The sequence below is a fragment of the Elephas maximus genome, chromosome 13 (genome assembly GCF_024166365.1).
Source record: "Elephas maximus indicus isolate mEleMax1 chromosome 13, mEleMax1 primary haplotype, whole genome shotgun sequence".
NCBI lineage: Eukaryota > Metazoa > Chordata > Mammalia > Proboscidea > Elephantidae > Elephas > Elephas maximus.
In genome coordinates, this window is record NC_064831.1 from 67238214 (window position 1) to 67257365 (window position 19152).

The window sequence follows — 19152 nt, forward strand, 5'->3', positions numbered from 1 at the left end:
AAAGATTATCTCGGGCCAATAGTTTCGGGGGTTCATCCACTCTCCATGGCTCCAGAAAGCCTGGAGTCCATGAGAATTTGAAAATTTGTTCTGCATTTCCCCCCTTTTGATCAGGATTGTTCTATGGCATCTTTAATCAAAATGTTCAGTAATGGTAGACAGGTACCATCTGGTTCTCCTGGGCTCATGGCAAAGGAGGCAGTTGTTCATGGAGGCAATTAGCCACACATTCCATATTCTCCTATTCCTCACTCTCCTTTTTCCTTTTTCAAGTGCCTTGGATGGCTGCTTGCAAGCTTTTAAGACCCCAGGCACTACACAAAAAACTAGGAGGTAGAACAGAAGTACTGAACATGTTATTAGGCTAATCAACTGGGATGTCCCATGAAACCATGACCCTAAACCTCCAAACCAAGGAACAAAATTCCATGAGGTGTTTGGTTGTATATAAGCAGTCTCAGCAGTTAATCTTTTGTTGTTGTTGTTGTAAATATATCTATCAGACAACTTTTGTCAATTCAACTTTTTACAGGTGTGCAAGTTATTGACAGCAATTGCAATGATCGGTTGTGCAACTCTACTGTTAATCAATGCGATTTTTCCAGCACTGTTAGCCCACTTTTCCCCCCGCCCTCCTGTCCTTTGTAACCACTGATAAACTTTGGTTTCTGTGCATTTACCTTATCTTTTTATGTAAGTGAGATCATATAATATTTGTCCTTTTGTGATTGGCTTATTTCACTCAGCATAGTGTCTTCAAGTTCTAGGCGTACTGTAGCGGGTATCAAGACCTCATTTCTCCTATTGCTGAGTAGTATTCCATTGTATGTATGTACCACATTTTGTTTATCTGTTCATCTGTCAGTGGACATTTAGGCTGTTTCCATCTTTTGGCTGTTGTGAATAGCGCTGCAACGAACAAATTTCTTTTTGAGTCTCTGCTTTCAAGTCTTTTGGGTACATACCTAGGAGTGGAATTGCTGGGTCATATGGTAGTTGTATTTTTAGTTTCTTGGGGGAACTGCTGCACTGTTTTTTACAATGGCTGTACCATTTTGTATTTCTGCCAGCAATGGGTTAGGGTTCCAGTTTCTCCACATCCTCACCAACGTTTGTTATTTTCTGTTTTTTTTTTTTTTTTTAATCAGAGCCAACCTAGTGACAGTGAAATGGTATCTCATTGTAGTTTTGATTTGCATCTCTTTGATGGCTAATGACACTGAGTATCTTTTCATGTGTCTGGTGACCATTTGAATATCCTCTTTGGTGAAATGTCTTTTCAGGTCCTTTGCCCATTTTATGATTGGGTTTTTTCTCTTTTTTTTTTTTTGTCAAAGCTTTATATATATATCGGTTATTAGATTCTTATCAGATATATGGTTTCTGAAGATATTCTCCCAGTTGGTAGCTTGTCTTTTTCACTTTTTTCATAAAGTCTTTTGATGAACAAAATTCAAAATTTTTATGAGGTCCCATTTATTTTGCCATTTGCTATTTGTGCTTTTGTTATTATATTATCCATTTTCTTCTAAGGATTTTTTTATTTTAGTTTAAACATTTAGGTCCTTAATCTATTTTGAATTTGTTTTTATGTATAGCATGAGGCACGGCTCCTATATTATTTTTCTGCATGTCAAATCCAATTTTCCCAGCACCATTATTGAAGAGGTTCTTCTTTCTCTATTGAATGGACTTAGCACCCTTGTCAAAATTAGTTGAACATAGATGTGTGGATTTATTTCTCAACTCTCGATTCTATCCCATTGGTCTGTGTGTATTGTTATGCCAGGCTGTTTTGCTTACTGTGGCTGTATAATATGTTTCAAAATCAGAAAGTGTGAGTCTGTCGACTTTGTTCTTTTTCAATGTTGCTTTAGCTATTTGGAGCCTCTTGCGATTTTGTAGAAAGCGGAGGATTGGTTTTTCGATTTCTGTAAAGAAGGCTATTGGAATTTTGATCAGATTGCATTGATTCTGTAGATCATTTGGGGTAATATTGACATCTTAACAACATTAAGTCTTCCAGTCCATGAACATAGAATATCTTTCCATTTATTTAAGTCTTCTTTAATCTCTTTCAGCAGTGTTTTATAGTTTTCGTTGTGTAAGTTCATCACATCTCTGGTTAGGATTGTTCTTAGGTATTTTATTCTCTTAGATGCTATTGTAAATGGAATTGTTTCTCTAATTTCCCCTTCATGTTTCTCATTGCTGGTGTATAGATACCCAACTGATTTTTGTTTGTTGGCCTTGTACCTTGCTAAATTCCTCTATTAGCTCAGAAGTTTTCTTGTGGATTCTTTTGGAGTTTCTGTATATAGGATCCTATCATCCGTGAAAAGTGATAATTTTACTTCTTTTCTGATCTGGATACCTTTTATTTCTTTTTCTTGTCTTATTTCTCTGGCTTAGACTTCTAATATGATGTTGAATAGAAGTGGTAAGAGTGGGCACCCTTGTCTTGTTCCCGATTTCAAAGGGAATGCTCTCAGTCTTTCTCCATTAAGTATAATACTGGCTGTTGGCTTTTCATATATGCCCTGAATCATACTGAGGAATTTCCCATCTATTTCAGTCTTCTTTGGGGTTTTCATCAAGAAAGGGTGTTGGATTTTATCAAATGTTTTTTGTATATCCGTAGAGATGATCATGTGATTCTCTTCCTTTGTTCTGTTGATGTGGTGCATTATGTTGATTGATTTTTCTAATGTTGAACTATTCCTGCATTTCTAGAATAAAGCCCCCTTGGTCATGGTGCCTAACTCTTTCAATATGCTGTTGAATTCTGTTCACTAGTATCTTATTGAGGATTTTTGCATCTATATTCATAAGAGCTATTGGCTTATAGTTTTGTTTTCTTGTGGCATGTTTGTCTGGTTTTGGTATCAAGGTTATGTTTGTTTCATAGAATGAATTAGGGAGTATTCCTTCCTCCTCTATCTTTTGAAAGAGTTTAAACAATATTGGTGTCAATTCTTTTCTAAATGTTTGGTAGAATTCCCCAATGAAGCCATCTGGTTCAGGACTTTTTTTTTTTTGTTGGGAGGTTTTTAATCACTAATTCAGTCTCTTCACTTGTTATGGGTCTGTTGAGACTTTCTATTGCCTCATGAGTCAATTTGGGTAGGTTGTGTGCTTCTAAGAATTCTTTCATTTCATCTAGGTTATCCAGTTTGTTATACAGCTGTTCATAATATTCTGTCATAATTTATTTCTATCAGATCAGTTGTGATGTTCCCCCTTTCATTTCTTATTTTGGTTATTTGCATCTTTTTTCTTTGTTAGCTAAAGATTTGTCAATTTTATTCATCTTTTCAAAGAACCAATTTCTGGTTTTATTGGTTTTTCTGTTTTTTTTTCTGTTTGACTTGTTTCTTTTGAATCATGCTCATTACCACAATTTTACACAAATAACACACACCTTCCAAATTCATTTACCACCCGCACCATCCCCTGCAAGGTATTTTTGGAAGCACTGCTATGCCATTTTTTTATGTATTGCTGTAAAAAAAAAAAAAAATTAGCCAACACACTTACAAAAATACTTTTGAGGGGAGGGCACAGTTGGCAAATGTAGAAGGCATGCATTATTTGCATAAAAATATACAAAATAATTGAGAGGACCACTTATTGAAATTATTTTAAAACCTGTCCAAATTAAACATAAGCACACCATACAGAAAATAATTAAGTTTCCAAATAGCCTTGGAATGCAAGGGGCATTGAAAAAAAATAATTACAGTATTTAAAAAAAAAAAAAGGATCTGACTCGTTTATTTATTCATTCATTTGATAAATGTTTATTGTATGTTTGTTCTGTCCAGGCCCTGTGAAAAGTCCCAGAGAAACAAAGGTGAAAAGGCAGGCTGTTCTTGCTCTTAAGAAGTTTAAAGTTTGGTGGGGTGACTTCCACTCAAATAGTAGCTTCAGTCAGTTATTGAGCTAATATTTATTGAGCATCTACTTTGTCTAAGGAATTTTGCTGAGTACTATGGTTAAAAAAAATAAAGCGGTCACCAAGATAGATGTGGACTCTGGTGTTAAAGAGTGTGCATTCTAATGTTCATTCTAATGATGGTAAAGACTAATTACACAGTTAGTTTATTAATGAGTTAATTACAGCAGAGTTGAATGTTCTGTAGAAGTACAGGAGTAAGGACAAGCACGGGGTGGCTGTACAGTACCATATCATACCCGTGGCCGCAGAGTCGATTCCAACTCATAGGGACCCAACAGGACAGAATAGAACTGCTCCCATAGAGTTTCCAAGGAGTGCCTGGTGGATTTGAACTGCTGACCTTTGGGTTAGCAGCCATAGTGCTTAACCACTCCGCCACCAGGGTTTCCGGCGGGGGGTAGCATAGGAGAAAAAAGACTTTATAGAAGGGGTGGTATGCTTAATATGGCAGTTGTGCAATATGAACATTCAGTCAGGTATACAGAGTAACACTTTATAGAAAAATGGAATTTATATTTGCTTAATTTTTTTTTTTTTTTCAATTTTTTAAATAAGGTCGGGGTTTGAAGAGCGGAGAGAACTTTAAGTTGTTATATGACTTGGCAGATCAACTACATGCTGCAGGTAAAGTTATTTTCTTTAATAGAAGAATGTTCCCTTTTTATTGAAAATATTTTTTCTTCATTATTTATGTATAAGTCAATCAAAGCTGTAAATTAATTAATTTTCTGCTTTTCTCTTTGAAAAGAACCCTCCAAGTAAATGGTATTGGATTTATCCAATCAAAGAGATGATGTCCTTGTTCTCTTTTTTAACATTTGTGTGACAGTCTTATATTTGACAAATCTTAGTAGTTTTTTTTTTTTTCATTTTTAAAGAATGTAAATGTCAGCTTCAGTGCCCACTTCTGATCCAGGAGTGCCCTGATTTTTCTCTTTATTGGTGGTCTAATATAAATCTCATACAAATAGGCATTTAAAATTATTTTTAAAATGTAGTTAACCATTTATAAGAGAGGTGGAACCTGTTATTAAAAGTGCATTGATGAGAATGGAATGTTTTTTGAAAAACTTTAAATATTTTAGGTTAATTTTTAATCACATGAATACATAAATATTTCTTTTATAAAACTGAAACACTGTAGTCGATGCTAAAATCATCCCTGACCACTAGTCTTAAATCTGTCTCTTCTCCCCTTTTTAAGAGTTTTGTGTATAACTCCCAGGCTTTTTCTTTGCTTTTACATTACATAATATATGTAACTACAGAAAGAATAATGGTTTTGTCTGAATGAAGGTATAATACTGATTATAATCAGTTGCCAGTATTTGACTTAGGATGCTTATTTCATTAATTCATTCAACAAATATTTACTGAGCAGGTACTATATTAGGTGCTGGGGAAATAACAGTGAGCAAAATAAGCAGGAAAGTTCTGCCTGTGTAGAACTTATGTTTCTAGCTGTGTGGGACAGACGTTGTATTTGTTTCCAGTGGCTGCTGCAACAAATTACCATAAACTTGGTGGCTTAAAACAACAGAAATTTATTCTTGCAGTTTTGAAGGCCAGAGGTCTGAAATCATGGTATTGGCAGGACCGTATTCCATCCAGGGGCTCTCAGGGAGAATCCGTTCCGTGATGCTTCTAGCTTCTGGTGGCTGCCCTGGCATTTGTTCCTGAGTTTGCGCGTGCATTACTCTAATCTCCGCCTGTTTTCACATCGCCTTTTTCTCTGTGTCTAATCTCTCCCTGCTTCCCTCTTATAAGAATGCATGTAACTGCATTTAGAGCCCACCGGATAATCCAGGATAAGCTCTTCCTCTCAAGATCTTTAACTCCATCACATCTTCTGCTATACAGTGTAATATTTACTTTTTTCAACATAAGGTAATGTTCGTAGATCCTGGAGATTAAGAAGTGAATATTTCTTTGGGGTCCCATTTTTCTGCTTATTGCATACATTGAACATAATAAGTTAGTGAATATTGTAGTGTATTAGAGAGTGGTAAATGCTCTGGAGAAAAATAGAGCAGGATAAGGAGGAGTTTTGGGGAGGGAGCACTGTAATTTTAGATAAAATGGTCAGTGTAGGCCGTAACGACAATGAGACATTTGAGCAAAGGTTTGAAGGAGGTGAAGGAGCAAGCCATGAGGCGATCTCAGGGAAGAGTGTTCCAGACAAAGAGAACAGTAAACTGCAAAGGGCCTGTCTAAGGCAGGAGCATTTCTGGCATGTTTATTGAATAGCAAGGAAGCTAGTGTCTTAGTTATCTAGTGCTACTATAACAGAAATACCAGAAGTGGATAGCTTTAACAAACAAGTTTATTCTCTTACTGCCTAGGAGGCTAGAAGTGCGAATTCAGGGCGCCAGCTCCTGGGGAAACCTTCCTCTTTCTGTCGGCTCTGAGAGAAGGTCCTTGTCATTACTCTTTCCCCTGGTCTAGGAGCTTCTCAGCACAGGGACCCCAGGTCCGAAGGACGGGCTCTGTTCCTTGCTCTGCTTTCTGGGTAGTCTGAAGTCCCTATTTTTCTTTTTGCTTCTCTCTCCTTCTATCTCTTGTAAGACAAAAGGTAATGCAGGCCACACCCTAGGGAGACTCTCCTTACATTGAATCAGAGCTGTGACCTGAGTAAGGCTGTTTGTCTTAGTCATCTAGTGCTGCTATAACAAAAATACCACAAGTGGATGGCTTTAACAAAGAGAAATTTACTCTCTCACAGTCTAGTAGGCTATAAGTCCAAATTCAAGGCATTGGCTCCAGGGGAAGGCTCTCTCTCTCTGACAGCTCTGGAGGAAGGTCCTTGCCATCAATCTTCCCTGGTCGAGGAGCCTCTCAGGTGCAGGGACCGTGGGTCCAAAGGACATGCTTTGCTCCCGGCACTGCCCCTCTGGTAGCATGAGGTCCCCAACTCTTTGCTTGCTTCCCTTTCCTTTTATCTCTTGTAAGATAAAAGGCGGTTCAGGCCATACCTCAGGGAAACTCCCTTTGCATTGGATCAAGGATGTGACCTGAGCCAGTGTGTTACATCCCACCCTAATCCTCTTTAACATAATCTAATCTTGCCTCATTAGCCACAGGCAGAGGTTAGGATTTACAACCATAGAAAAATCACATCAGTCACAAAATGGAGGACAACCACAGAACACTGGAAATCATGGCCTAACCAAGTTGACACACATTTTTTTGGGGACACAATTCAATGCATGACAGTGTTGCATCCCACCCTAGTCCTCTTTTACATAACCTGATTTTACTTATTAACCACAGGCAGAGATTAGATTTATAGCACAGGAAAATTATATCAAATCACAAAATGGTGGACAGCCACACAATATGGGGAATCATGGCCTAACCAAGTTGACACACATTTTTGGGGTACACAATTCTATCTATGAGAGCTAGTATTACTGGAATGGAGAGTGTGAAAAGGAAAGTAGTAAGAGATAAAACTGGGGGTAGAGCCTTGTAGACCCCTGTAAAGAGATTGCTTTTCTCTGAGTGAAATGGGGAACCATTGGAAGGTTTGAGCAGAAGAGTGAGTGACATGATTTGATTAATATTAGAAGGCTCACTTGGCTGCAGTGCTGAGGGTAGACTGTAGGGGATAAGTGCAGTAACAGGGAGATCAAGTAGGAGGCTATTTCTGGCATCTAGGTGAGACGTGATGATGGCTTGGATCAGGATAGCAGTAGATGTAGGAGAAATGGTCAGTTTCCAGATATGTATTTGAAGGTAGAACCATCAGGATTTTATGGCGGATTGGATATGGATTATGAGAGAAAGTTTTTGTCCTGGCTACAGGTAGGAAGAAGTTGCCATTAGCTGAAATGAAGAAGACCTCAGATGGAGCAGTTTTCAGGGAAAGATCAGGAGTTCATTCTGGGACATGTTAAGTTTTGAGGTATCTAACAGAAATCCAAGTAGAGGTGTCAGTTTGGCAGGTGGTATTGGGATGTGGAGTTCGTTGAGAAGTTTTGGCTGGAGATAAAAATTTGGGAGTCAGTTGCATTTAAATGGTGTTTGAAGGCATGAGATGATAAAATCACCAAGGGTATGGGGGTAGGGAAAAAACTGGTGCCAGGACTAAACTCTAGACACTGTAACCTTAATTGGTAAGGGAGAAGAAGTAAAAGAAGACCAAAAAGAAATGGTAAGTAAGCCAGGTGAAGTATTTCAGTGAGGGAAGGTGTGATCAACTTTGTGAAATGGTGCTAATAGGTCAGGGAAGATTAGAACTGAAACATGACTATTGGATTTAGCTACTCAGAGGCCATTGATGACTTTGACGAACAGTGTCAGTGGAGTAGTGGGGGCAAAAGTCTGATTAGAGTGGATTTAAAAAAGAATGATCCTGGATGGTGGTTACATGATTGTGTTGACTTTATAATAAGCCATTGAGCAGCACATTAGTGATTTGTGTGATTTTGTATGTGTGATTGATACAACCCTTTGCCATCGAATCGCTTCCAACTCATAGTGACCCCATAGGACAGAGTAGAACTGCCCCATAGGGTTTCCAAAGCTGTAATCTTTATGGAAGCAGACTGCCACATCTCTCTCCTGAGGAGCTGCTGGTGGGTTTGAACTGCTGACCTTTCGGTTAACCGCTGTGCCACCAAGGCTCCAGCTGATATATATACTGGGAGTAAAAGAAGAGAGGACATAATGGGAAGGAAGGACATTGAATATAATTGTAGATCCCAGTAGGGTCAGAGGATTGTTAGAGTTGGCAACTACAGGGAGTCATCTAGAAAGAGGAGCTGAGAGATAAATGTTGGAGATTATTAAGAATTGTAGATATTGGTAATGGCAAGGTTTGGGATAGGAGCATGGGTGTGGCTGTGGTAGGATGGAGGACAGGATGACTGGAACAGAGTTGTTTAAGGAACTGAGAAGCCAGGCTGTTGAAATCTCCAAGAAGTAAGATAAGAGTAGTGTAACAGTGACCCAGAAGCTAAAGATCTTTGAGGAATGAAGGAGATTGACACAGGGCTTGATAGATGACCATAGCAATGAGTGAGTGACGTAATCTGATGACATAAGATTTAAATCTGAAAGCTTTTAGGGAGGAAGGAGGAAAAACTTCCTGAGCGTGGCAATGAGGAGCTCCTCCTCCAGGCACAGTGGTATGAGGATGGTGGGAGACAAAGCAGCCACCACTGGAGAGGGCTGTGGGCAGTAGGTGTCCTCAGGGACATCTGGGTTTTGGTTAGAGCAAGACAATAGAGGTGGAAGATACAGAGGATTTTTGTGTGCTGATACTGGGCTATGGGTTTCAGAAATCACAGTGTAAGGGTTCAGGAGTTGGCGAGGAGTAGGGGATGGGTACAGATTGGGGAGTATGCAGAACATTATGGGAATTAGTGTGCAGATCGTGAAGGGTAACCTCTGAGTCTGGGGCTTCTTATAGTGACTGATATAAATAAAGGCCAGGTGCTATTAGTCCTGGCTGACTCAAAGTAGATGGTGATGGTGAAGAGTATTTGTCTAGGGTTCCCCCTTGTTCTCTCTAGATGGAGACAAAGGGGCCTAAGGCTCACTCTTTTATTTTTTGTTGTTGTGAAGCATGTACACAGCAGAACATACACCACTTCATGAGTTTCTACATGTACAATTCAGTGACATTGATTACATTCTTCAGGTTGTGCAGCCATTCTCATCTGCCTTTTCCAGATTTTTCTTCATTAACATGAACACACTACCTCTTAAGTTCCCTATCTAACCTTTTGAGTTGCTTTGTCACTTTGATCCCATATAGATAGTTCTTAAAAGAACACAACGCTCAAGGCAGACGTTCTTTACTAATTAAGCTAAACTATTGTTTGGTTTAAACACCACAGCCTTGTGGACCCAGCATCCTCAGCTACCCACTGCTTCCCACCCACATATCCATGCCCCGCTTTGCAGTAAGACTCCCTGGAATTCAAGTTGTCTTTTCTGGCAGCCTCGACTTCCTGAGGTCCACTCTTGATCCCTGCTGGAAGAGGGTGGTTTTACTCCCGAGTATGGGGCTCCTTGTTGACTTCTGTTAAATGAGATTAGGAGGTCAGTTAGATTTTATTTATTTGTTTTAGATTGGCAAATATCGGCTAAACCTTTGTCTTAAACACATTGGCTAAACCTTTATCTTGTTTATATACAACTCATTTCTTTATCCGGTCACAAGAGGTAATGATTTTATGGTACCTGTCTTCAGAAGCTGTGACGTTATTGGGTAAAGGAGCATTATAATGACATCCTGAACAGATTGTAGTGTATGTTTTATGAATAAGTTTTTGATACAGAAAGCAGAGGAATTAAGATAAATTTAAAATCTAAAACCTTGGGTATACATAGAAGGCATTTTAAGTTGTTTATAAAATGCATAGAAACTTAGTATTTAGAATTCTCAATCAGTGATAGGGATTTTTTTTTTTTTTTTAAGTAAGGCCTTTGTAAAAGAAATTGCTAATGTATCAGGATATATATATATATATATATATTACAGTTATCAGTGAATATCCCAACTAACTCAACAATGGAGCTTGAAAAAATGATGGATATTTTTCTCCCTAGTTGGTGCTTCCCGTGCTGCTGTTGATGCTGGCTTTGTTCCCAATGACATGCAAGTTGGACAGACAGGAAAAATAGTAGCACCAGTAAGTATTGCAGTAAAATATACCATGCAACATTCTATGGAGATAAGTACTATATGTATTTATTAAACAATAATCTGAGTGATTTATGTCCCATTCAGTGCTCATTCTCACAAGCAGTCCATACTCTTTTTTTGAATGTCTGCAGATTTCTTGGTCTCAATAAAATACTTAGCAGCTCTTAAATCCAGTTTTTTCCCCCCAGTTTTTATCAAATGAGGTCATATCACAACACCAAATATAAAACTGATAAAAGCAGCATTTTTTTATTAAATGAATTTAGTAAGTTCACATCGATAACGTTCATTTGCTGTGAAACCTTGATATTAACAAAATCAGTCAGAACAATGAACCTATTTTAATTAACACAGAATTTTGAAATTGGGAGTTACGAATGACAGTTGCATTCTTATGTCTTCCTGAACATACAGTTTATTTTTGTGTTTTGTTTAGTTGCATTATAGTCAGAAAATTCTGATCCATACGGGTAAGTAATATTAGAATAGTCTTCAGTTAAACCTATCCAAAACTTAAAGAGGAGTAGTGGGAAATTCTGGTTTCAAAATTGAATCACTAAGAATATCTAATGACTGTTCACATTTCTTAGTTGATATAAGTTTTCAGTGAATAGGATTCTCAGCCATTTTAACTCTATCGTGTGATGGAAAATGTTCTTACATATTTCAAAACAAGATATTAAGTCATGCCCATTTAAAAAAAATCTCGTATCTCAGTGCCCTGTTGTATCAGATCTTCACTCAAATTTCAAAATTGTCACCTTTTTAAAGGCTTGTCTTTGAGGTTTGTTTTGATATAGCTGTTCAAGTCTTATTGTTTCCTTGTAGTGCTTTATATAACCTCCACACAAATTCTTTGTCAGATGTACATACTGTGAATGTTTTTTTTTTCCTATTCTATTGCTTACCTATTCATTTTCTTTTTATGACCAGAAGTTTTTAATTTTGATAAAATTAAGAGTATTAGCCTTTCCACTTATGGTTAGTACTTTCATATTCAGCTTATATAAAGTCAGATAAGATCTCAAAACTTAAAATAGTAAAATTATTTATAATGTAGAATGACAACACTGTGTGACTTGGTTTGCTTATGATGCCACATTAGTTAGGCTGTGAGAGCATTTACTGAGCAGATGAGTGTGAGCCTTCCCTGGCATTTAATTAGGTCAGACACACATGCATTTTTATAGAAATCTTACTTGTCCCATTTTACAAGAGTAGACATCTTCAGGTCTCAATTGACAAAAGGTCAGCAGGTCTACAACCTTCCTAATTAATAATATTTCTACAAGAAATCCAGGAATATGCACAGAGGTAGCAAATAAACATTTATTTGTTTTGACTGAAGGGGAGCACTTGTGGTTATTATTTTTGTTTTTAAATAATATTTTACTGAGTTTTTGGTGAAAGTTTACACGGCAAGTTAGGTTCCCATTTGACAATTTCTGCATAAATTGTTCAGAGACATTAGTTATATTTTATCACATGTGTCAACATTCTATTTAATTATAGTCTGTTAACAAACATTTTTTTGTTTGTATTTTGTATTCCATTTCCAGTATTGTGGTTTCCCTGCCCCCTTATTTTCTCATCTTTACTTTCCAGTAATTGTTGACCTTTTGGCCTCATACAGATTGTTTTTAAGTAGAGCACTGATCTAACGGGTAATATCCTTTATTTTGTGTGCCACTCTGGTGTTTGGCTAAAAGGTGGTCTTGGGATAGGCTCAGTTCTGGGTTTAAAGAGTGCCTCAGGGAGTCTTCTGTTCTCTACTGTTCCAATTTGTCTGCCTTTTTTTTTTTTTTTTTTAAGAATTTAACTTCTCCACATATCTCCCATTCTGTCTGGGACCATCTGTTATGACCCTAATCAGAACACTCAGTGGTGGTAGCCAGGCACCATCTAGTTCTGGTCTCAGGGTAGAAGAGGTCATGGCTCGTGTAGACTTGTTTCTTCTCTGTGCTTTTGGTTACCTTCTTACTGTTTTGCTCCTGGCAAGAACACTAAATAAATACTCACATGTATACAACATTATTAAACATATGAACAACAGTTAGCATACAACTTTCACACAATAAATCTATTCCTGATATGCTCCTCCTGCCCACATATGTGTTGGTGTATCTCCATTAACCTTAATATATGACCTATATTTGATAAGTTTACTTTGTACTTATTTCTTCCAAACTTGATGTTGTATTACTTGCGGGATTTAATTATTGAGTTTATTCCCTGGAAATATCATGTTCTTGATCCTTATGATTGCCTGTGTTGTTGTGTTTTTTTTGAAGATCTCTCTCTCTCCTATTATTTTTTCCCCGTGTATATATATAAGTATTTATTTAATGCTCTTGCTTTTCAATTTGGAGTACTCACTTGAGTAATACTTGCAAAGCTGGTCTGGTAGTGGCAAATTCCCAGAGCTTCTGTTTGTTTGGGAATGTCTTGATTTCTCCCCCTACAGGTCTGAGAAATTTTCTCTGATTATCTCTTGGAAAATTGTTTCTGTGCCTTTCTTGTTGTCATGGCTCTGAGATCCAGTAATTCTATTTCCATTCGGGCTAGTTTTTCTTTGTTCTTTTCTCTTGAGACTTGATAAATTCAGCTATTTTGTCTTCCAGTTCATTTAGTCTATCTTCTATATGTTCAACTCTTGTTGAGTGTTTCTCTTGCTTTTTCTAATTCAGTTGCTTTATTTTTCTGTTCCAGTAGTTCTTTGGTTTTTTTTGTGTGTGTGTGGATTTTTTCGATTTCATTGTTGAGTCTCTCATTTTATGCCTCCATTTTTTGATTTGGCACATAGTATGAAAATTATCAATTCCTTCCGTTAGTCTGACCTCCATACAGATACCTTTCTCACCCTACTTGAACTCTGACACCCATCTCTGGGCCATTTTTTCCCAAAGTGGTTGTACAATTTCATACTTATACCAACTATGTATGTTGGTTCCAGTTATTCTCATCTTTGCCAACATTTGGTGTTTTAGCCATTCTGGTAGATGGGTAGTGGTATCTCATTGTGGTTTTAATTTATGTTTCCCTGATAGCTAATAATAACAACCACTTTCAAATGTGCTTCTTGGCCATTGAGGTATTTTCCTTCGTGAAATGTCTGTTCAAATCTTTTGCCCCTTTTATTGAATTACTTGTCTTTTTATTATTGAGTTGTAGAAGTTTTTTGTATATTCTGGATACCAGTTCCTTATCAGATATATGTTTTGTAAATATTTTCTCTCAATCTATGGCTTACCTATTTATTTTCTTAACGATATCAACTTGAGGAACTTCCCTTTTATTCCTAATTTGTTGAGAGTTTTTATGAATGGCTGTTGAATTTTGTCTAATGCTATTTATGTATCCATTGAAATTATCAGAACCCTGGTGGCCCAGTGGTGAAGAGCTTGGCTGATAAACAAAAGATCGGCAGTACGAATCCACCAGCAGCTCCTTGGAAATGCTGTGGGGGCAGTTCTACTCTGTCATGTAGGGTCGCTGTGAGTCAGAATTGACTCAAAGGCAGTGGGCATTGAAATTATCATATGTTTTTTCTCCTCTATTCTGTTAATATGGTGAATTACATTGTTTGATTTTTTAAATGTTAAACCAACCTAGAATTACTAGAATAAACCCTAGCTGGTTATGATCTGTTATCCTTTTAATATATTGCTACTTTTGGTTTGCTAATATTTTGTTAAGGATTTTTGGATCTGTCTTCGCCAGGATATTTTCTAATTTTCTTTATTGTAATATCCTTGTCTAGTTTGGTATCAGCATTATGATAGCTTTATAAAATGAGTTGGAAGGCATTCCCTCCTGTTCTTGTTTTCTGAATGAGTTTGTGTAAGATTAGTGTTACTTCTTTTTCTTAAAAAATGCTTGATAGAATTCACCAGTGAGATCATCTGGGCCTCGGATTTTCTTTGTTGGAGTATTTGATAATGAGCTCAGTTTCTTTAATAGATTTAGGGTTATTCAGATTTCCTATTTTATTTTGAGTCAGTTTTGCTAAGTGGTATGTTTTAAGAAATTGGTCTAATTCTTCTAAGTTGTCAGATTTATTGGATAAAAACTTTTATGGTATTACCTTTGTCATGGATTAAATTGTTTCCCCCCAAAATATGTGTCAACTTGGTTAGGCCATGATTCCCAGTGTTGTGTGGTTGTCCTCCATTTTGTGATTTTTTGATGTGTTATAAATCATAACCTCTGCCTCTGGTTAAAGAGGATTAGGATGTAACACCCTCACTCAGGTCACGTCCCTGATCCAACATAAAGGGGGTTTCCCTGGGATGTGGCCTACACCACCTTTTATCGTACAAGAGATCAAAGGAAAGGGAAGTAAGCAGAGAGTTGGGGACCTCATACCACCAAGAAAGCAGTGCTGAGAGCAGAGCACATCCTTTGGTCCCAGGGTTCCTGTGCGGAGAAGCTCCTGGTCCAGGGGAAGGTTGATGACAAGGACCTCTGGAGCTGACAGAGAAAGCCTTCCCCTGGAGCTGATGCCCTAAATTTGGACTTTTAGCCTACATGACTGTGAGAAAATAAATTTTTCTTTGTTAAAGCCATCCACGTGTATTCCTATTATAGATGACTAAGACAACCTTATTTTCCTTTTATTGTCTGTAAGATCTGGCGTGACAGGACCTCATCTGTTCCTTGTATTGGTAATTTGTCATAAACATTTAAAAAACAATCTTTTCTATGATCCAGCTTTACAGCTGTATACCATATAATTCACCCATTTAAAGTATCTAGTTCAATGGTTTTGAATATATTCACAGTTATGTAACTACCACCTGAGTCAATTTTAGGCATTTTCATCACCTCAAAAACAAAATCTTGTACCCATTAGCAATCACTCTCCATTTCCCCCCAACACCCAACAGCCCCATGCAGCCACCCGTCTGCATTCTGTGTCTATGAATTTATCTATCCTGGACATTTCATATAAATGGAATTATACAATATGTGGTCTTTGTGATGGACTTCTTAGTATAACTGAAAACTACAAAACATTGCTGAAAGAATTAGAGAAGGCCTAAATACAAATACATACAGAATTTCTGGATTGCAAATACATACAGAATTTCTGGATTGGAAGACTTAATATTGTTAAGATCACAATACTACCCAAAGTGATCTATAGATTTCATGCAATCTCTATCAAAATCCCAGTGACTTTTTTGTAGAAATAGAAAAATCTATCCTTAAATTCACATGGAATTTCAAGGGACCCTGAATAGCAAAAAAAAAAAAAAATCATGAGAAAGAATAATCAGGGGGATTCTCACTTCCTGATTTCAAAATTTACTATAAAGCTACAGTAATCAAGACAGTTGGAATTGCAACTGAATGCAAAAGAATATAAAAGGATGAAATTGGATCATTATCTTACTGTTAATTAACAGAAAATGGATTATAGACTTAAATGTGAGAACTACAACTTTAAAACTCTTTGAAGAAAACAGGGGCAAATCTCCATGACCGTGGGTTTGGCAATGTTTTCTTAAATATGACACCAAAAGCACAGGCAACAAAAGGAAAAGTAGACAAATTAGGTTTTATCAAAATTAAAAATTTGTGCATCAAACAAGGAGCCCTGGTAGCATAGTGTTTAAAGCATTTGGCTGTTAACTGAAAGGTTGGTGGTTCGAACCCACTAGTCACTCTGTGGGAGAAAGATTTAACAGTCTGCTTCCATAAAGATTTGCAACCTTGGAAACCCTATGGGACAGTTCTACCATGTCTTATAGGGTCACTGTGAGTCAAAATCAACTCTAGCAGTGGACTTGGTTTGGGTTTGGCACATGAAACAACACTATGAAGATAGTGAAAAGACAACGCTACAGAATGGAAGAAAATATTTGCAAATCATTTATCTGATAAGAGTTTAATATTCAAAATATATAAAGAACTTGTACAACTCAACATCAGAAAGACAGACAACCCAGTCAAAAATTGGGCAAATGATTTGAATAGACATTTCTGCAAAGAAGGTATACAAGTGGACATTAAACACATGAGAAGATAGATGCTCAACATCATTAGCCATTAGGGAAATGCATATCAAAAACACAGCGAGGTACCACTTCACATCCACTGGGATGACTGTTATTAAAAAAAAACAGAACATTAGTGTTGGTGAGGATATGGAGAAATGGAACTCTCATGTGTTGTTGATGGCAGTGTAAGATGGCGGCTCCTCAAAAAATTGAACATAGAATTACCATGTGACCCAGCAATTTCATTTCTAAATATATACCCAAGAAAGTTGAAAACAGATAGTACACCAATGTTCATCGCAGCATTATTCACAGTAGCCAAAGGTGGAAACCACCCAAATGTCCATCAACAGATGAATAGATTATTAAAATGTGATCTATATATACAATGGGTTATTACTCAGCCATAGAAAGGAATGAAGTTCTGATACGTGCTGTGACATGGGTGAACCTTGACAACATTATGCTAAGTGAACTAAGCCAGACACAAAAGGACAAAGATTATATGGTTCTGTTTATGTGAAGAACCTGGAACAGTCCAATTCATGGAGACAGAAAGTAGATTAGGTTACCGAAGGCTGGGGTGAGCAGGGAGTGGGAACTTAATGTTTAAGGGATATAATGTTTCTGTTTGGGGTGAGGAAAAAGCCTGAAAATAATGATAATGGCTGTACAACATTGTGAATATACTTACTGCCATTGAATTGTATGTTTAAAAGTAAGATGGTAAATTTATGTTATGTATATTTTACCACATACCCACACAAAATCCTGTCTACTAATTCCAAAATCTGGGTCTTGTCAGGGTTGGTCTCCTTTGATAGTGTTTTCATGTTTTATCATATATGTAGTACAGTGGTTCTCACATTTTTTTGCTTTACTCTTAAAAGCTATTGAGGACTCGAAAGATCTTTTATGTGGGTCATATCTATCAATATTTGTGTATTGGAAATCCAAAGTGAGAAAATTTAGAAGTATTAATTTATTTAAAAAAAAACAATTTCATGTTAATATAAATGAAATTCTTATGAAAATAACTATCTTCCAAAACAAAAGGGAATTAAATGAGCATAGTAGCATTGTTTACATTTTTGGCTTGATGTTTGGCTTAATAGAAGACAGCTTGATTCTCATTTCTTCTTCCAGTGTGGTGGTCTCTATAGATTTAACTAAAGTGTATGAAGAAGTACAGCATCACACGGATACATAGTTGGAAGAGAAAGGAGTACTTTAATATCCTTTTCAGATAACGGTGAATATTCTTCTCTTACACTGTACCAAAACTTGGCAAGAGTCTCTTAAAGGTTAGTTGTGTGGAATTCGAAACCGTAGCAGTGACAACCAGTACAATTCGTTGCCACTGCCTGATGCACGGGAAAGCAGCAGCAGTTTTACGCACTGTGGTTTTTGTATCATCAGTGCAAATACTAACACAGTTTTCCAGGATAAACTGTGAGATTCAGAAAAGTTATTTAACACTTGGAATATTTCAGCACCACTTTGGTTGTTGCCAAACATTCACGTAACAGAATTCTTCAGTGATCAGTTGGTGTAGATACTGGACAAATACAAGTTAACAGCAAGCCCAACCATGTCTATAGATTTGTCCATTTATCAGGCAAAAGTGCAGTTCTGAAAATGCAGTATTAACTTAGTATTCATGCTTACAGCTAAACCTTTTATTCAGCAAGTTACTGTATCATTGGAATGTGGCAGTGCCATAATTTCTGTTGACTGACTTCCACCCAGCAGACGTTTAGCAACATCACCTTTATTAGTTTTTCACCAACTGTGCTTCTCTCTCCAAGGCATTTCAATGACTTACCTATAAGACACTTCAGTGACTTTTTCCTTTCTAGTTTGGAAAGCTAAAACAAACAATTTTAGGGTTTTAAATTCCTGATTACATCTATGTTTAAAATATCCAATTTATTTTTCTTTAAACTCTGAATGATTGTTTTTAAAATGGCCATCATTTAGAGTTAATGTGCTTGGCTGCTCACCAAAAGGTTGGATGTTTGAGTCCAGCCGGAGCATACCTCAGAAGAAAGTCCTGGCAATTTGCTTCCCCCAAATCAGCCACTGAAAACCCTGTGGAGCACAATTCCACTCTGACACACTCGGGGCTGCCAGGAGTTACAGTTGACTTAATGGCAAGTGGTTTTGGTTCAGTGGTATAATACACAATAAGGTAAATTATTAACACCTGTAAAGTCAAGAGAAAGACAGCTTTCATCATATTTTTACCTCTTATTTGAAGTTTTACACAGTATTTTTTGGAGTAGATTCCCTTCTGCCATAAGTCAGAGAACTCTTTTCTTCCAGTTTCATCTTTTTTTAGCATCTTTGGATGTAGATGTTGTAGCTCTGGGTTGAGAAAGTGAGTCTTCTGTATTTTAATATAAATATTATTAAAATCTAAAATAAGTTTTAGATATATTTAAAAATGTATAGAAGTTTTAAAATGTTGTTACCATAGAAGACAACAAAGCGTATTTCTTGTTTCCTTGTAGGCCCAAGGGAATTTTTTGGGATTT

At 36.9% G+C, this 19152-nt stretch overlaps 1 protein-coding gene across 2 annotated transcripts in view; it reads left to right on the forward strand.

Annotated features, from left to right (window-relative positions):
• ETFA (electron transfer flavoprotein subunit alpha) overlaps positions 1 to 19152 on the forward strand; it is a 94652-nt gene that overhangs the window by 37320 nt on the left and 38180 nt on the right. For both annotated transcript variants that reach the window (XM_049852869.1, XM_049852868.1), the window contains 2 exons: positions 4514 to 4582; positions 10517 to 10599. In XM_049852869.1, coding sequence (XP_049708826.1) covers positions 4514 to 4582; positions 10517 to 10599 — 152 coding nt within the window. The remainder of the gene's footprint in view (positions 1 to 4513; positions 4583 to 10516; positions 10600 to 19152) is intronic.